A 20,555-nucleotide genomic window follows, 5' to 3' on the forward strand; every position below is an offset into this window, starting at 1 on the left:
GACAACACGCTAGCCGCAGGACAAGCAAGCACCTCCAGGGCATACAGCGCTAGTTCAGGCCACATGTCCAGCTTCGACACCCAGTAGTTGTAGGGGGCAGAGGCGTCACCAAGGATGGTCGTGCGATCCGCTACGTACTCCCTCACCATCCTTTTACAGTGCTCCCGCCGACTCAGCCGTGACTGGGGAGCGGTGACACAGTCTTGGTGGGGAGCCATAAAGCTGGCCAGGCCCTTAAAGACTGTTGCACTGCCTGGGATGTACATGCTGCTCGATCTACGCACATCCCCTGCTACCTTGCCCTCGGTACTGCGCCTTCTGCCACTAGCGCTGTCGGCTGGGAATTTTACCATCAGCTTGTCCGCAAGGGTCCTGTGGTATAGCAACACTCTCGAACCCCTTTCCTCTTCGGGAATCAGAGTGGGCAGGTTCTCCTTATACCGTGGATCGAGCAGTGTGTACACCCAGTAATCCGTAGTGGCCAGAATGCGTGCAACGCGAGGGTCACGAGAAAGGCATCCTAACATGAAGTCAGCCATGTGTGCCAGGGTACCTGTACGCAACACATGGCTGTCTTCACTAGGAAGATCACTTTCAGGATCCTCCTCCTCCTCCTCCTCCTCAGGCCATACACGCTGAAAGGATGACAGGCAATCAGCCGGTGTACCGTCAGCAGCGGCCCAAGCTGTCTCTTCCCCCTCCTCCTCATCCTCCTCATGCTCCTCCTCCTCCTCCTGTACGCGCTGAGAAATAGACAGGAGGGTGCCCTGACTATCCAGCGGCATACTGTCTTCCCCCGCCCCCGTTTCCGAGCGCAAAGCAGCTGCCTTTATGGTTTGCAGGGAATTTCTCTAGATGCATAGCAGAGGAATGGTGACGCTAATGATTGTAGCATCGCCGCTCACCACCTGGGTAGACTCCTCAAAATTACCAAGGACATGGCAGATGTCTGCCAACCAGGCCCACTCTTCTGAAAGGAATTGAGGAGGCTGACTCCCACTGCGCCGCCCATGTTGAAGTTGGTATTCGACTATAGCTCTACGTTGTTCATAGAGCCTGGCCAACATGTGGAGCGTAGAGTTCCACCGTGTGGGCACGTCGCACAGCAGTCGGTGCACTGGCAGCTTAAAGTGATGTTGCAGGGTGCGCAGGGTGGCAGCGTCCGTGTGGGACTTGCGGAAATGTGCGCAGAGCCGGCGCGCCTTTACGAGCAGGTCTGACAAGCGTGGGTAGCTTTTCAGAAACCGCTGAACCACCAAATTAAAGACGTGGGCCAGGCATGGCACGTGCGTGAGGCTGCCAAGCTGCAGAGCCGCCACCAGGTTACGCCCGTTGTCACACACGACCATGCCCGGTTGGAGGCTCAGCGGCGCAAGCCAGCGGTCGGTCTGCTCTGTCAGACCCTGCAGCAGTTCGTGGGCCGTGTGCCTCTTATCGCCTAAGCTGAGTAGTTTCAGCACGGCCTGCTGACGCTTGCCCACCGCTGTGCTGCCACACCGCGCGACACCGACTGCTGGCGACATGCTGCTGCTAACACATCTTGATTGCGAGACAGAGGAGGAGGAGGAGGAGGAGGAGGGTGCTTTAGTGGAGGAAGCATACACCTCCGCAGATACCAGCACCGAGCTGGGGCCCGCAATTCTGGGGGTGGGTAGGACGTGAGCGGTCCCAGGCTCTGACTCTGTCCCAGCCTCCACTAAATTCACCCAATGTGCCGTCAGGGAGATGTAGTGGCCCTGCCCGCCTGTGCTTGTCCACGTGTCCGTAGTTAAGTGGACCGTGGCAGTAACCGCGTTGGTGAGGGCGCGCACAATGTTGCGGGAGACGTGGTCGTGCAGGGCTGGGACGGCACATCGGGAAAAGTAGTGGCGACTGGGAACTGAGTAGCGCGGGGCCGCCGCCTCCATGATACTTTTGAAGGACTCAGTTTCCACAACCCTATACGGCAGCATCTCAAGGCTGATGAATTTTGCTATGCGGACGGTTAACGTTTGAGCGTGCGGGTACGTGGCGGCGTACTTGCGCTTGCGCTCGAACACTTGCGCAAGCGACGGCTGAACGGTGCGCTGAACTACACTGCTGGATGGGGCCGAGGACAGCGGAGATGAGGGTGTGGGTGCAGGCCATGAGGCGGTAGTGCCTGTGTCCTGAGAGGGGGGTTGCATCTCAGTGGCAGGTTGGGGCACAGGGGGAGAGGCAGGGGTGCAAACCGGAGGCGGTGAACGGCCTTCGTCCCACCTTGTGGGGTGCTTGGCCATCATATGTCTGCGCATGGTGGTGGTGGTGAGGCTGTTGGTGTTGGCTCCCCGGCTGAGCTTTGCGCAACAAAGGTTGCACACCACTGTTCGTCGGTCGTCAGGCGTCTCTGTGAAAAACTGCCAGACCTTAGAGCACCTCGGCCTCTGCAGGGTGGCATGGCGCGAGGGGGCGCTTTGGGAAACACTTGGTGGATTATTCGGTCTGGCCCTGCCTCTACCCCTGGCCCTGGCCACCGCACTGCCTCTTGCAACCTGCCCTGCTGATGCCCTTGACTCCCCCTCTGAAGACCTGTCCTCCTGAGTAAGCGTTGCACACCAGGTGGGGTCAGTCACCTCATCGTCCTGCTGCTCTTCCTCCGAATCCTCTGTGCGCTGCTCCCTTGGACTTACTGCCCTTACTACTACCTCACTGCAAGACAACTGTGTCTGATCGTCATCGTCCTCCTCACCCACAGAAAGTTGTTGAGACAGTTGGCGGAAGTCCCCAGCCTCTTCCCTCAGACCCCGGGAACTTTCGAATGGTTGGGCATCAGTGACGATAAACTCCTCTGGTGGGAGAGGAACCGCTGCTGCCCAATCTAAGCAGGGGCCCGAGAACAGTTCCTGGGAGTGTTCCCGCTCCTGAGCAGGTGTCATTGTAGTGGAGTGAGGAGGCTGGGAGGAAGGAGGAGCAGCAGACAGAGGATTCGGATTTGCAGCAGTGGACGGCGCAGAACTGCGTGTTGACGATAGGTTGCTCGAAGCACTTTCTGCCATCCAGGACAGGACCTGCTCACACTGCTCATTTTCTAATAACCGTCTCCCGCGTGGACCCATTAATTGGGCGATGAATGTGGGGACGCCAGAAACGTGCCTCTCTCCTAATCGCGCAGCAGTCGGCTGCGACACACCGGGATCAGGAGCTCGGCCTGTGCCCACACCCTGACTTGGCCCTCCGCGTCCTCGGCCGCGTCCACGTCCTCTAGGCCTACCCCTACCCCTCAGCATGCTGTATTACCAGTGATTTGATTTCACAGGCAGGAAATAAATTGGCGCAAGACTGCAGGCCAAATATAATTTTTTCCCTTTTTGGAAAACGAAAGGCCCCACTGCCTCAAGTGAATGAATAATCTAAGTTTAATAACTGTGCTGTGTCCCTGCTAATGTGTCACAGAACGTGAGGGTAGCAGAGTTATTATAACTCTGGCAGAGCAGGTATTTTTTTTCCCAATTAAGGAAAGCAAATGGCGAAGCCAGCAGTAAAGCGTAGCTGGGTGCGTATGATTTAGCAATGTTTTTCACGCAGCTCACACCTGTCCACCGCCCGTAAGGACGGACAGAGGCTGGACAAATAGATTTGTTTTCACTTGTTTTTCCACCAAAAGGCAGCACTGCGTATATTCAATGAACATGAGAAGTTTAATAACTGTGCTGTGTCCCTGCTAATGTGTCACAGAACGTGAGGGTAGCAGAGTTATTATAACTCTGGCAGAGCAGGTATTTTTTTTCCCAATTAAGGAAAGCAAATGGCGAAGCCAGCAGTAAAGCGTAGCTGGGTGCGTATGATTTAGCAATGTTTTTCACGCAGCTCACACGTGTCCACCGCCCGTAAGGACGGACAGAGGCTGGACAAATAGATTTGTTTTCACTTGTTTTTCCACCAAAAGGCAGCACTGCGTATATTCAATGAACATGAGAAGTTTAATAACTGTGCTGTGTCCCTGCTAATGTGTCACAGAACGTGAGGGTAGCAGAGTTATTATAACTCTGGCAGAGCAGGTATTTTTTTTCCCAATTAAGGAAAGCAAATGGCGAAGCCAGCAGTAAAGCGTAGCTGGGTGCGTATGATTTAGCAATGTTTTTCACGCAGCTCACACGTGTCCACCGCCCGTAAGGACGGACAGAGGCTGGACAAATAGATTTGTTTTCACTTGTTTTTCCACCAAGAGGCAGCACTGCGTATATTCAATGAACATGAGAAGTTTAATAACTGTGCTGTGTCCCTGCTAATGTGTCACAGAACGTGAGGGTAGCAGAGTTATTATAACTCTGGCAGAGCAGGTATTTTTTTTCCCAATTAAGGAAAGCAAATGGCGAAGCCAGCAGTAAAGCGTAGCTGGGTGCGTATGATTTAGCAATGTTTTTCACGCAGCTCACACGTGTCCACCGCCCGTAAGGACGGACAGAGGCTGGACAAATAGATTTGTTTTCACTTGTTTTTCCACCAAAAGGCAGCACTGCGTATATTCTATGAATAATAACTGTGTTGTGGCCCTGCCTATACAATTCTTTCCCTGCAGTATCAATGGAGGGTGGAATGCTCTGCAGAGGCGATTTTGAGAAGCCCAAAAAAAATGCAGCACAGCTAACAGCAGCCTGGACAGTACTGCACACGGATAAATATGGCCCTAGAAAGGACCGTTGAGGTTCTTGAAGGCTACACTCACTCCTAACACTCTCCCTGCCTATGCAGCACTTCTGTCCCTAATGCCGGGTGCAACGCTCTGCAGAGCCGATTTTGAGGGAAAAAAAAATGCCACTGCTAACAGCAGCCAACACACAGCTATCAGTGGCCCTAATAAGGACCTTTGGGGGGTCTTGAAGCCTACACTAACTACCAATTCTTTCCCTACAGCAGCTCCGGTATAAACAGCACTGTCCCTCATCTAACTCACACCGCATCTGAGGCGAGCCGCGGGAGGGGCCGACTTTTATATTAGGGGAACACCTGATCTCGCCAGCCACTCACAGCAGGGGGGTGGTATAGGGCTTAAACGTTGCAGGGGGAAGTTGTAATGCCTTCCCTGTCTTTCAATTGGCCAGAAAAGCGCGCTAACGTCTCAGGGAAGGAAGTGAAAGTAACCAGAACACCGCATGGTGTTCGTTACGAATAACGAACATCCCGAACACCCTAATATTCGCACGAATATCAAGCTCGGACGAACGCGTTCGCTCATCTCTATACATGAGGTTACTGTGCACCCATTTATCAGTGATCTTTGAAACATTTCCAAATTGATAGCAATCATAAATCATACAATAAAAAGTCATAAAACTCTTGTTACATTTTTGAAAATCTACTCATACCTCATTGTAATCATTTTTTTCTCGCATATGCTTGACAATGAAGTTAGCCCCATCAATGGCTGGCTTTATTTCTCCGTATAGCTGGTCATGTGAACTGTCTGCATTCAGTGGATTCACCCCTATAAGTTATGACAAAAATGAAACAAATTACAAAGAGGGCTTTTTCTATAGAATATTTGTTAGGAGGCGTTGACAGCGAGTACACCTGCTTTCCACATAAATGGGTGCCCCAACTGAACCGTATGAACCAACTAGCAGTTCTCCCACATACTAGTAAATAAAAGAAAATGTTATGTTAATAAAGGGTTTTCTCAAGAGAAAAACAAAATTTTAAGATTAGGGGATTGGCTAAAAAAACAGGACTAACCCATTACAGCTAGTTATATGCCATTCATTGTTCATATGACCACAGCAGTCAATTACTTGCTCTAGTGGTGATACTACCATGCATAGCACATGACTGCTGAAACCAGTGCTTGGCTGCAGCAGTCACGTGACCAATGAAGGACATGTGCCAGCTGCAGGAGTTTCTCGGGTTGAGGCAGCTGTGCTAGATCCAGGGGCCATTTCCCAGATGAATACCGCTTATTGGCTTTCTTCAGCCTATTCATTGCCCATACATATTCGCGTTTGAGGGAGAGGAGCCTGATATTAAGGGTTTGATCTGAAACCTATTTGTCTTGTGTGTGGAGCCAACATAGCTGTTACCAAAGAATAAAACATAAGAAGACACTATGACACAAAACAACATGCCAAGTACAAGGACCTGAACATAGCACAACAGCGACAGAAAGTAGAGGCGATGAGAAGAAGTTTGCTTCCTTGACAATGTTCACAAAAGCCTTATCACAAAGTGAGGCTGCTGTAAAGGCTAGTTTTATTGTGGCGCTGGAGATTGCAAAATCATCCCGGCCCTAATGAGGGAGAGTTTGTCAAAAAGTGCATGATCGAAGTTTGTAATGTTGCGTGCCCAGATAAAAGGCAAGCATTTTTAAACATCAGCCTTAGCAGAAACATAGTAGCTGATGGTGCTAGTGATCTTGCCACAATTCTACATGAACAGCTGATGGAAAAGAAAAAATATGTTATTGCATTCTCTTTTGTGGTGGATGAAAGCAGCAAGACATCAGATACAACACCCCAAAGGGGTGACCCTGGGCACCTGGCTAACGTGAAGAGCTGGAAGGGATAAGTGCTGTCTCGTTACGGGGGCACTTACCAGGCTCTGGTCCCAGAGGGATGACATGCAGCCAAGGCCAGTGTAGACTGCAAGCCAGGATGATGGGGGTTGTGGTGGATGATGATGGTGTGTGATGCCACCATTCTCACACACTGTTATTCTATGTGGCGGAGTAATAACCACAAAGACTTGTGTATAGTACCTCAGGTACTTAGGAACGGTTAGGGCCCGGTATAACTTTTACTTAAAATAAGCTCGAACAACAGGCAATGCAGGTACAATTCATTTTTAGCAGAAATATAGGCCAAAAACTCAGAAGTAGGGAGGATACACAGAATCAATACGTCCCTATAGTCCACGTTATCTGTAGATCACGGGTTCTGGATTGGGAGCAATCCGAAGGAGGAAAGGGGGTAGGGGGTCACTCCACATATACTCTGACAAGAATATTTATTCAAGTAGGCTCAGCCAATAAAGTACCTCTGTGCGGTGATCCGAACTGACGAACAGCCGCACAGGAAAAACGCCTGTATTGTTAATGGGTACCTGTTTCAGCAAACTGGGAAAGAGCGCTATCTCTGTTTCTGGGACTCACTCACTCATCCCATGTGACTCACATGCGGTATAGGAGTCTCTCCTTCTGCTCCATATTAAGCAAAAGGAAACCAGAGGTGTCTTCCTGTGCCCCTGCAGATTCTCCAACGGAGGGGGGGAAGATGGAAGATCCTCAACTCTTACAAAGGAAGCCTCTCCTTCTTCTTCATTTTCGACACAAGGAAGCTAAAGGTGCTTCCCTGCATCACTGTGGGTCCTCCAACAGCATGGGTAGATGGATGATCATCAATAACCTTTCCTGCTCTCAGACTCTCACATTTATACCTTCACATGACACAAGAGGATACATTCAGCAGATAGAGCTGACAGGCAATGATTTTATTACAGTTAACCCTTCAGACGCTGCAGCTGTGCAACACACATACAGAAAATGACAAGTCAACTTTGCACAGTGCATCCACATGAGACAAAACATGTATGACATTTATGGAGAGGACCAGGATGATGTTCTGGGCTCCTACACCAATACTGACCAGCTGGCAGTCTTCATCCGGGGAGTGGACTCAAATCTGTGCGTTGTGGAGCAATTTTGGGGATTAAAATCAATGCATGGCACAACCACAGGCAAAGAAATCTTTGAAGAGGTTTACAAATGTGCAATTCAAATGAGGCTACCTTGATAATAACTTGTGGGACCAAGGACAAATTGTGCACCCTCAATGTGCGGTCAAAAGAGTGGACTGGTGGCCAGGATTCGGGAGAAGATGTGCAAAGAGGACTGTGCAGGTGAGCTGTCTATCCCTGCATCAAGCATCAGGAATCGTTGTGTGGCAATGCCCTGAAGATGGAACATGTTATGAGCACCATAACATTAGTAGATAACCTCATGAGAGCTCAAAAAGGTTTGAATCACCGCCAGTCCAAATGCTGATGGAACATGGAGACAAAATTGAGATGGAATACGCACACAAGTGTTGATGGAATACGCAGACGTGCCATATCACACAGAGGTAAGATGGTTAGGCAGAGGAGAAGTACTGAACAGATGTTTTAAGCTACGTGGGGAAAGTCGTCATTTTCTAGAAAGTAAAGGATAAGACACAGTAGAGTTCCTGAATGAAGAGTTTCTGTCTGAGCCGCCATTTCTCTGAGACATTGAGTCATTTCGATATGCTGAACCTGTATCTTCATGGACGGGCCATGTTTTCACAGACATGTACGCTGCAGTAAGAGCTTTTAAAACAAAACTGTGCCTGTGGGAGACTCAGATGCTGCAAGGAAACCTGGGCCATTTTCCTTGCTGCTAAACCAGAAAAATGCAGTTCTCTACCGGCGTGTTCCAAAGTTCACAGTTTGCTAAAAAACCGAGTGCCGAATTTAACCGGTGATTTGCCGACTTTGATGCCCAGAGATGTAAGTTTTAACTGCTTAGTAATCCGTTTGCAGTTGACATGGAAAGCACACCAATTAACCTCTAATTGGAGCTGATTGAACTCCAGTGTAGTGACACACTGAAGTCAAAGTATGACGCCGAGGGTGCTGCAGAGTTTCCATGTTCCATCCCTGACGCAATGCCCTAGTTCTAAACCCAAGCTGCTCAAATGCTCTTTATGTTCGGCAGCACATACAGTATCTGTGTGAGCAACTATTCTCTTTGATGAAGATAAAACATCTCATGGGAGTCGTTGAACGTCTTCGCTCAATCCTGAGCCTCAGCTCAGAGCCTAACCCTAATACTGTTGATCTAAGAAGAGATGCCAGGTATCTGGCTTTGACCAGTGTGCATCAGAGTAGATCAGAGTGTAGCAAACAGAGCTTGAATTAATGTTTTCTTTATGCACTTTTCCTTGTTACTCCAAGACATGGAGTTGAATGGTTGAATTTTCAGTGAAGGACATAACTGTTAGCTTCTTTCAGATTCAATGTTTAGGCAAAACTTAAGTTTGTTTCCATATGAAAAAGGTTAATTTTTCTATCTGATAAGAAGAAAAAGCTTCCTCAATTGTACACATTTTTTCAATAAATATCAAGGTTGTGCTGCGACTTTGTCCAAGTATTTTATTTTGGCCCACTGTGTATTTGAGTTTAACACCCCTGTCTTAGGGTGAAGTCAGACGAGCGTGTATTTGTGAGCGTGTATGTGCGCACAAAGCCGTGTGTCTACTAGAAACATTGGTTTCCTATGATGTGCTCACATGTCCGTGTTTTACAAGCATGAAAATATTTGCACCTGTAAAGATAGGACATGCGTGCACCTCATAGATCCGTGCTCCGCAAGAATCCTTGCGAGGAATTCCCTCATTACTGAACATTGTGGCAGCACTGTCACAGTGTTCAGTGATGAAGGGACTTCCTGCGGGGATGAAGTAATCCCCTGCCACAGCTGTGGCAGAGGACCACAATGATCTCCCATAGCTTTCAATGGGGCTGGCGCTGCATTGCTTTCAATGAATGGCTGACCACTGGCTGTGATTGGCTGAGCGCTCAGCCGATCAGACACAGCCCTTTCAGGAGGTGGGGATTTCAATGGAGTGCCTGCATCCCATTGCTTTCAATGAAGCCGGCTTCTGTAGCGCCGACCCTATTGAAAGCAATGGGCACGGAGCTTCAGTCACGCGTATTTTGCACATCTGTGCAGCGCATTTTTTTGTGCAGCACGGATGTGTCAAAATACATGCTCATCTGACCGAGGCCTTAGAGTGAGGTGATAGACTTGCCATAGAAGCAAGTGTGGAAAGATGTCTTCACAAGAGGGATTAACAACAGAAACTGAGGTAATGATGTGCAAATATTGTGAACTGAGGTCCTCTCGTAGAAGGCGGCTGAATCAGTTGAGGTCAGACCCATTATGTTGGGTACCTGCAGTGGTGTTTGCAGTTTTTGGTAAGAGTTTACGCTTATGGTATAGTATTGGGTTGACCTAATCATGACTACATCTCTCACTAGCTAACATTTATGCTAATTGACTATATGTAGAAATGTTAACCCCTTCCCCCTGCAGCCAGTATTTTCCTCCCTGAACAGGCCCTATTTTTTCAATCAGAAATCTGTCACTTTAAGTGGTAATAACTTTAGAATTCTTTTCATTATGTAAGTAATTTTAGGATTGTTTTTCATGACAAATTGTAGTTTGTTAGTGGTGAATACGGGTCAATACATTTTGCATTTATTTATAAAGAAAGTTTTGCAACTTTCAAATCTTAAATCTTTTGCTTGCAAGACAGATAATCAATCATACAAAACAAAATAGCTAATAAATAACATTTACCATATATGCACTATATGTTGGTACCATTTTGAAAGCCTCTTTTTATTTATTTTTGACATCAGAAAGCATTTAATTATAGAGGCAAGTTTTCTAATTTTGGTGAAAATATCCAAAATCCATTTTCTTAAGGGACCAATTCAGTTCTGAAGTGACTTTCGGTGGCCCATATATTACAGATTCTCTTAAATCACCCCATTTTAACAACTGCTACCCTCAAAGTTTTTAAAATTCTGTAAACTTTTTAGGTGTTTCACAGGAACTAAAGCAAAGTGGAAAATAAATCTGAAAATTTTATTTTTCTTGTAGATTTATGATTTAAATATATTTTTTTTTCTTGTAACATAACAGAATGGATCAGATAAACCAAACTCAATATTTATTACCCTGAATTTGCAGCTTTTAGAAATATCCCACATGTGGCCCCAGTGAACACAATGACTCAAACACAAGCCTAGGAAATGAGGGAGCATTTTATGAATTTTAGGGCCTCTCTTTATTTAGGCCAATTTTTTCATCGCCATCTATGATGCTGTGTGCGGACATGTTTTCTGTGGGATAAGCTGAGGTCTTCAATCGTACCATTTTGTCATGCAGACAACATTTTTGACAGTTTTTTGTTGTGTTTTTATAAGATGAGCTGTTCAAAAAAATGCAATTCTGGCATTGATTTTTTTATGGTATTTACCAAATTTATATCATTTTTTATTACGTTTGCACAATAAAATAATTTTTCAGAGAATTTCTTTCTTGCATTGCCATAACTTTTTTATGTTTTCATCTGCAGAGCTGCTTCAGGGCTCGTTTTTTAAGTGATGAGTTGACATGTTGACAGGTAACATTTTGGCCCTTCACAGTAGACTAAATATAAAATCATTTTATTGGATTTCTCAAAAAAGCACTCACACATCTGGGGAACGCATTGTTGCGTGGTTCGCACCCAAAAGTGGGAAAGTTGGATGCGCGACCAGCAAGACGACAATAGGACAAATGCAACACTCAGACACCTACACACAAGAGAGAACAACTCTCTTAGATTGGGTCTATCATTCTATTATTGTCCGACTCACAGCAAATGATCTAATGCTCTAGATGATGCGTGACTAGAATGTCTACGTGCTAGAAGCACCACTACAGGCTCAGATTTCTGGACTCCCAGAGCATAATCTATTTTTGCTACATAAAGAGCATAATATATGCTCCAAATCAGTTATTATTAGTTCAAGTTCCGATTACTAACTCTACGTGTCTCACCGCAATTCAAGTGGATCCTCGGAAGATTCAGGAGCTTATCAAAGGAGACAGAAGATTTTGACTCCTCTAGCAAGAATCAAATTTGATTTGTAGACAACCAAAGATAAGGTCTGAGGACATTGCTACAAGGATTATTGCAGCAAAGAGTCCATGTAGGGCACAATCACCGTATTCAGCCAATACTAAATGGGGGGATCAAACCCCAAAGGATGTCTATATTACCATAAGATGGACAAGGATAGATGACCTAATGAGTGACTATGTAATAGAGTCCTAGAGGACACAGTGTACGTGTCTCCATGGAGCACAGAGTCCTTCTCAGAAGAGGGCAGTTGCTATATAGCAGATGCTGCCCAACTTTAAGGTCAAGCCCTATGATAGTTGAACTAGGAGAGCTCCCTGCCAAAGTATATTTATATGCAGTCTCGCTCACATCGTCAGATCATTCCCAGTCCAGGCCTATCCGGTAGCATTTAAGAATCTCCTAATACAATTACAGGATCACTGTTCAGGAGAAAGACCCCCCAGATTCAGATAAAAAATAACAAAGAAGCGGTGGAACCCATAGCCTTGATGGTAGACCAGGGTATATGAGCCCATATGGGCAAGCGCCGATTAAATAGTGTGCTAGAAGACCTCCCCCAGGGTGGTGCTTATGAAAATAAACCAATGGCCCACTAAGTCAAATATGTAAACACAGAGCCTCCTGTACTCAACAGAATAAACAGACCTTATAATCAAGTCCCCGAATCTGCAGGACCAATAAGGATTATTTCATATGGCCATTGGAGATGTATAACAGGTGGGACAATTCCTCTGACCGCCCATCTGACTGTTTATAGTGTAGACTCCATTGCTGTGTGTGCTAGGGGGTTACCACAGCAACCTCCAATCACGGGCAGTAGGCGGCGCTTCTTCCTGATGACATGGGACTGAGGTGTACCAGGTTGTCACAGCATGACACATCACTTCCGGTAATGTGCAGTGATGTCGGACGTGATCGCCCGTAACCTTGAGAGTCATTGTCCATGTGACCAATAAGTGTCATGTGAGTCGGTGCTATGGAGAAGGAATATGGACCTCCGGCGCCATTTTGGAGACTGGAATGTATGCAACTTAATGCCCCTAGTGCTATACTTCTGCCTATGGGAATGCCTTAATCCTACAGATGTATTCAGATGCATGAACCCACAAAGGATCAGCATATCAGTCTGTAGTCAAACTAATCTTGGCTTGGTGTTCAGTTTAAATACATACAAAGCACTGACACTAATATTCAACGTTATGAGGATGCTTGATTGTATTAATGTACACTCTCATTAATAGATGGAGTAGAACAGCAATCCCTAAGACACAAAACATATTGATCCAAAACCAGAGGAATTGTCCCACCTGTTATACATCTCCAATGGCCCTATGAAGTAATCCTTACTGGTCCTGCAGATTCAGGAACTTGATTATGAGGTCTGTTCAGTCTGTTGAGTACAGGAGGCTCTGTGTTTACATATTTGAATTAGTGGGCCATTGGTTTATTTTCATAACCACCACGCTGGGAGAGGTCTACTAGCACACTATATAATCAGGGCTTGCCCATATTGGCTCATACACTCTGGTCAACCATCAAGGCCATAGGTTCCACCACTTCTTTGTTATTTATTTTTTTTTAATCTGGGGGGTGTTTTTTCTAAAGGCTGATCCTGTAATTGTATTGAGAGATTCCTAAATGTTACAGGATACGATGTGAGCGAGAATGCGTATGAATAGTCTTTGGCAGGGAGCTCTCCTAGTTCACTCCTTCAACTATCATAGGGTTTGACCTTAAAGTTGGGCAGCATCTGCTATATAGCAACTGCCCTCTTCTGAGAAGGACTCCATGCTCCCTGGAGTCCTTTAGGACTCTATTAACATAGTCACTCGCTAGGTCATCTATCCTTGTCCATCTTAGGGTAATATAGACATCCTTTGGGGTTTGATCCCCCCATTTAGTATTGGCTGAATAAGGTGATTGTGCCCTACATGGACTCTTTGCTGCAACAATCCTTGTAGCAATGTCCTCAGACCTTATCTTTGGTTGTCTAAAAATCAAATTCAATTCTTGCTAGAGGAGCCAAAATCTTCTGTCTCCTTTGATAAGCTCTTGAATCTTCTGAGGATCCGCTTGAATTGTGGTGAAACGGGTTGAGTCAGTAATCTGCGCTTGAAATAATAATTACTGATTTGGAGCATATATTATGCTCTTTATCCAGCAAAAATAGATTACGCTCTGGGAGTCCAGAAATCTGAGCCTGTACTAGCACTTCTAGCACTTAGACATTCTAGTGACGCATCATCTAGAGCATTAGATCATTTGCTGTGGGTCGGACAATTATAGAACTATAGACCCAATCTAAGAGAGTTCTTCTCTCTTGTGTGTATGTGTCTGAGTGTTGCATTTGTCCTATTGTCATTTTGCTGGTTACGCATCCAACTTTCCCACTTTTGGGTGCGAACCACTCAACAATTTGTGCCCCAGATGTGTGCATGTTTTTTAAAGAAATCCAATAAAATTATCTTATATTTAGTCTACTCTGTGAAGGGCCTGTTTAGTTTCATAGACTTGACTACATACACCCTGTGAATTAAATAGGCACTATTTTGGGGTGCAAGTGGCATAGTTTTATTTTTTTGCATGTCTTTGACTGTGCAGTATAAATGATATGTTATCCTTATTCTTTGGGTCATTGCAATATCAACGATACTAAATTTATGTATATTTTTTTTCAGATTTTACTACTTTGGGACAATAAAAGCATTTTTTACAGGAAAGAAATGTTTTTTGGCATCGCCGTATTCAGAGAGTCATAACTTATTTATTTTTCATATACGAAGCTGTAAAAGGCATGATTTTTGCGAGATAAGCTGACGTTTTAATTTATACCATTTTGGGATGCATGCAGCTTTTTGATTGTTCTTTATTTCATTTTTTTGTGAGGCAGGCTGATCAAAATCAGCGATTTTGGCATGTTTTTTTTTCTTTTGAAACAGTGTTTGCTATACAGCATTAATAACATAAGTGTATATGCATTTTCTATTTTTCTTATTACTGTGTATATATATATATATATATATATATATATTACTAATACTGTATAGGGAACACCGTTTCAAAAAAGAAAAACAATGCCAAAATTTTGTAAATTGTTGGGCATTGGTCATAAACACAACAAAGTGGGCGCTTACTGGCAGGTGTAGCTCGACTGGTCAGACCATGTCGCTCCGATTGCTTCTCAAACATAAGTTCACTTCGAGACTTCACACTGAAGTACTCCTCTGCTTTTGCAATGTACCCAACTGAACTGCTGCGCCTCAGAAGGACCCCATTCCATGGCTCAGGGTCAGGTTCTGCTGGTTGGGACATATGCAATAGACGGGGCAGTTTGTTCAGAAAGATCTAGAAAATACAAGAAATCAGAATAATGTAGTTACTTTTATTATGTATGCTCTACCCCAAATGTTAGTATTCCCATGATTTACCTTATAAATTGTGTGAAAATGTACAAATACTGTGCATGAGAGTTAAGTATACTGTATGAAGGTACAGTGTTTGATAGGAATATAGCAGGAACCTGCCAATATGGCCTTTGAACACTGGCACTTAAATATGAAATCATTTTCCTGTTTGCCTATGTCCATTGGCAAATTAGATTTGCGGAATCCGTGCAGATGCCCCGCAAATCAAACCGCTCATAGAGAAGCAAGGGCGTCCGCAAATGGATTAAAGCATGAGAATTTGTTTAGCTCACCTTTTGGTCCAGAAAACAAATAACCACGTGCTCAATTTTTGTGCAGTTCGCACATGGACAGCTTCTATTGAAGTCAATGGAAGCTGTCTGATCTGTGGCACATCCCCAGCTGACCCTGCGAACACGCCGCGGACCCCACAGGAAAGCAGGTGATTTTTTTTTTTCTTACTGTAATTTTTATTTGAAATTTTCAAATTTTACAATAATGCAGTAAACATTTAACTGAAATACTTTGCAGTCTCAGTAGTACACAACAAAAGTAGTTCGCAACGATATAGATTGGGGGGAGAGGAAAAAGACAACATGGCTGGAATTTAATTTTTGAATAGTCTTCTCTCTATTGTCCCGGTCCAATCTTGAAACTAGACTGTAAGTTGAGAGCAACAGAATACTAACGGCCTGGCCAGGGCCTAACCTGAATAGAAGGGGGGATTGGGAAGATTTGGGAAAAGGTAGGGATGGAGGAAGGGTTGACTCCTGAGACAGGTGACGTTTTTCCCATGGGGTGGATGCTACAAAAGACAGCCTCAGGATATTGGGTGGTAATTTGGTAGGCATTTATCATTGCTTTTGTTTTCACAGGGAGGCTAGGGATCTATTATTTTGCATGGGGAGGGAATATTCTAGACATGGAGTCCATATTTAAAAAAATTTCTCATGCCTATGAGCTAGAATAGAGGTCAGTTTTCATTTCTTAGATACCAGTCCATCCTGCACTTAACCTCGGTAAAGTCTAAGGAAACTTTGTGCCACGAACTGGCAATAACTTGTTTCGTGGCCATAAAAAGGAAGGAAATTAGTTTCCTTCAGTCGGCGGGGACATTACTTATGCGTTTGTTTAACAACGCCTCCCAAGGGTTTTTGTGTATGTTGTGGCCTGTAACTGAGTAAATTAAGGAGTAAACTAGAATTAATAGCCTTTTAACCCGAGGACAGGACCTCGAGATATGGAGCATGTTTCCCGAAACCGAACATCCGCGGAAACAGTTGGGAGAGCGTCTGGGTATTGCATGGGCTACTCGATATGGAGTTAAGTACCAGCGAAACAAGATTTTAAATGAAGTTTCTAGCATTAGTATATTTCTGGCACTACTTTTAGTAGACTCCCATATCTGGGTCCAGTTTTCTTCGAAAAGTGTTTCACCTAGGTCCCTCTCTCAATTCGATATGTACGGTAATTGCATACGGTAGAGGGAGTGTACCAGTCCTGAGTAAATCTGTGAGATGAGGCCTCTTGCGTGTGGGTATTTATAACAATATCTCTCAAATGGGTTAAAGTTAATGAGAAGCTCGTGTCCTTAAGGAGAGAGGATATAAAATGCTTTAGCTGTAGGCATCAGAACACTTCCGCAGGCGGTAAGTTATATTTTTCCTGTAGAGAAGGAAAAGGAGTAGGTCCATTTATGGAGAGCAATTGGTACACTGTGATGAGACCTGATCTCGTCCAATTCCCAAACGACCGGGCTGACTCCATTCCCGGCGGAAACATCGGGTTTCGCAGGAGTGGCATAAGAGGTAGGTGAGGGGAAATTAGCTTCCATGAATACTTTATAGAGTCCCAGATATGAAGTGAGTGGCTAGTAATGCGATTACTAATTGGGGCCTGTGTTTAGGCGGTATCCATAAGATGGAGTCAGTAGTAAGGGGGTGTATTTCAGTTGCTTCCAGGGATACCCAGAGAGGGGTGTTTGAGGAGGAGTGCAAAAGAGCTAACTGAGCCACTTGGGCCGCCTGGTAGTATTTTAAATAAATAGATACTCCTAAACCACCCTTCCGTCTGTGTCTATACAAGGTGGATCGCGAGACCCTTGGAACCGAATCACTCCAAACAAATCAAAGGGACATCTGCTGAAGAGTTTTTCAGGTACCTGTATCAGGAATGCTCTGAAATAGTATAAAAGCTTAGGAAGGAGTGTCATCTTTAAGGCATTGACTCTCCCAATCCAGGAAATGTGGTATCGGCTCCAACTCTCCAAGAGTGCCCTTGTCTTGCGGAGAAGGGGAATGTAGTTTTGACTATATAAGGACTAGAGATGAGCGAGCGTACTCGGAAAAGCACTACTCGCTCGAGTAATTTGCTTTATCCGAGTATCGCTGTGCTCGGGTCTGAAGATTCGGGTGCCGGCACGGAGCGGGGAGCTGCAGGGGAGAGCGGGGAGGAACGGAGGTAAGATCTTTCTCTCCCTCTCTCCCGCCAGCTCTCCCCTGCTCCCCGCTGCGACTCACCTGTCAGCCGCAGCGGCACCCGAATCTTCAGACCCGAGCACAGCGATACTCGGATAAAGCACATTACTCGAGCGAGTAGTGCTTTTTCGAGTACGCTCGCTCATCTCTAATAAGGACGCATAGGAGTTTGTCAATTGGATGCCCAGGTAGCCCAAAGAGCCCGTCACCCATTGAACGAAAAAGTTTGTCTGAAGCAAGTCTACCGACTCAGGAGGTAGCGTAATGGTAAACGCTTTGGATTTTGTATGGTTAATTGTTAAACCAGAGATAGACCCGAATCTGGATAGTTCTAACATTAGGTTGGGTATGGTAGTGTGAGGGGAAGATATGAACATTAGCAGATCATCTGCAAACATTGAGAGTTTGTGGTGTACCAAAACAACCTCATTCCCCTTTATATCAGGATTATTGCGGAGTTTAATAGCCAGAGGTTCCATGGCCAGTATAAAAAGTAAAGGTGACAGAGGGCAACCATGTCGCGTTCCTCGGTGGATCGGGAATATGTCGGAGCAGAATCCCCTATAGCGTACAAAGGCCCTGGGGTGGCGTATAATATCCGTAGCCATGAGAGGAACTCGCTGGGGAACCCCCATCGGTTGAGGACCAAGAATAGGTATTCCCAAACTAAAGTGTCAAGCCGGAGATTTAAAAAACAAAAACCTGTACTGCGCATGTCTGACGGCGAGCTGTGAGTAGCATGTGCAGTACTGTGAAAAGGTCCGCGCTGATGCCGCCACTGGAATATTACAGGTACGCAGGGCTATCTGGCCGCAGGCAGGGCTGGATTTCGTGCGGGATTCCCCGCATGGAATCAGACCCGCCCATGGATATTGGACCTAAGTTTGATAAAAACTTTGAGGCTATTGATGTTATGAAGCTCCCTTCACACGGGTGAGAAATTGTGTGAGATTTGTGTGTTACAAGACGCAGAAATCTTGCACAAATATGAATCCCATTCTTTTGAATGAGGTCATACACATGAGCAATATTTTCCTGCATGGCATCTTCTACCTTGCTGCGTGCATCGCAAGATGGTGAGCGGTCTGCAAATCATGTTCTATTAGAAACGGTTAAAGGATCTGGGAATCTTTAGCTTGCAAAAAAGAAGGCTGAGAGAAGTCCTAATAGCTGTCTACAAATATTTGAAGGGCTGTCACAGTGCAGAGGGATCAGCCCTATTCTCATTTGTACAAGGAATGACTAGAAGCAATGGGATGAAACTGAAAGGGAGGAGACACAAATTAGATATTAGAAAAAACTTTCTGACAGTGAGGGTGATCAATGAGTGGAACAAGTTGCCATGGGAGGTGGTGAGTTCTTCTTCATTGGAAGTCTTCAAACAAAGGAGGTGTTCAAACAAATATCTGTGAGAAGGATATATGTATATATATATATATATATATATATATATATACCCTTGTAGGTAGAAAGGAAAACACTGGAATATATACATTTACATAGGTATAGTTATGTGCCTTTCTTTTTATGTATACTAACTTTATTCTCATTTGTACTAACTCTATGAAAAAACTTAATACGTCACCTTATACCAGATATGCCAAAGGCCTTGCCAGGCGAAGACAAAATGTATCTTTAAACACAGCAAAGGAAGAACCAGACACAAGGACGCGTACTTGGCTGTTTTTCCAGAGGCGCCGTAGCAAGATATCAAGATGTTCAACTATGCATCTGAATTTTCACTGTCTCAGGCCGGAAATCCAGACTTCCCATATATGGAGAATGCATGCTTGGCCGCTTTCTTAGAATTGAGTGGGTGATTCTTTGCACTGGAGTTAATTGAATACGTGATTTTCTGTACATAAGCCAGAGGCGCCATATCAAGATAACGACTGTTTTCACTGTCTCAGGCCGGAAATCCGGACTTCCCATATATGGTTATGAGCCCATCACCCCTTCCTGGTGATGAGACAAAGGGTATAAGATCTCATGTAATCTGTAATAAAGCGCAAAGCGCAGCCATGTCCCCGTGTGAGGAACGATACCAGACCTCCGTGTGGTGTTTCTTTCTTTACGGCCGGCAGCGGGGCAAGTGGGGTGGGCCTGATTGGTGCCGTACTTAGAATTTTACCCTGACAAATGGCGCAACCAACTGGGGCGGTAAAACACCGGAGCTTACAACGCATTCCACCCGGATCCACGCCGCGGAGAAGCCGTCCTGCTGCAAACCGAGCCTGATCAACTCACAGAACTCCAGGTAAGACCAGCATATATTTATGTTGTGTTTTACGCTGAGAGTCTTGCAGCAGGACTGACTATCTGTGGTTTGTGACCGGACGGGTTGGGTTAAGAGTTCTACACGGTAACTCGTGTGGGCTCCGGGTTTGTCGTCATGGACCACTGACCGTGATATGCGCACCAATAGGTCACCCAGAAACTAGTCTGTAGTCTATTTGTTGTTGAAGTCCGTAGTGTTTTAGCAATAGTGAAGGTTGTTGGTTGTATCTGCAGAAGTTTTTTTTTCTCCTTCTTTTCATTTAGTCTCACAAGAGAAGGGACCCTCGGTTGTTTTTCCAGTATATAAGGGGCTAACAATTTGAAAATTAAGAGGGATGCATTTTGTGAGATAGGCTTCATAGGAGAAGGGACTCTCGGTTGTTTTGCCTTATATATGGGGCTAACGATTTGATTTCAGAGAGATGCATTTTATGAGGTTGGTTCTATAGGAGAAGGGACCCTCGGTTGTTTTGCCACATATAAGGGGCTGACAATTTGAAAATTGAGAGGGATGCATTCTATGGAGCGTGTTATTTTTATTGTTGTTGTTGTTGTAATATGCGTAAGACCTTATTAAAAAAGATAGAGCCCCTCAAGGGCTGCCGCCATGCGGATGAATTGGTGGAGGAGAGTTCCAATCTGTAAAATGTAAGAAAACTTATGAAAATGTGTGACATCGACCCGCACGGTAGATTACAAAAATGGTGTCTGGGAAGAGGTCTTTAGGACCGAGA

The 20,555-nt window shown here is 45.3% G+C and overlaps 1 protein-coding gene across 1 annotated transcript in view; it reads right to left on the reverse strand.

Moving 5' to 3' along the window:
• CHRND (cholinergic receptor nicotinic delta subunit) overlaps nucleotides 1-20,555 on the reverse strand; it is a 51,951-nt gene that overhangs the window by 2,662 nt on the left and 28,734 nt on the right. The window contains exons 10-11 of the mRNA XM_066602605.1: nucleotides 14,798-15,008; nucleotides 5,325-5,443 (exon numbers count right to left, since the gene is read on the reverse strand). Of these exons, the coding sequence (XP_066458702.1) occupies nucleotides 5,325-5,443; nucleotides 14,798-15,008 (330 nt within the window). The remainder of the gene's footprint in view (nucleotides 1-5,324; nucleotides 5,444-14,797; nucleotides 15,009-20,555) is intronic.

Source organism: Eleutherodactylus coqui, chromosome 1 (genome assembly GCF_035609145.1).
Source record: "Eleutherodactylus coqui strain aEleCoq1 chromosome 1, aEleCoq1.hap1, whole genome shotgun sequence".
In the NCBI taxonomy this organism is placed as follows: Eukaryota; Metazoa; Chordata; class Amphibia; order Anura; family Eleutherodactylidae; genus Eleutherodactylus; species Eleutherodactylus coqui.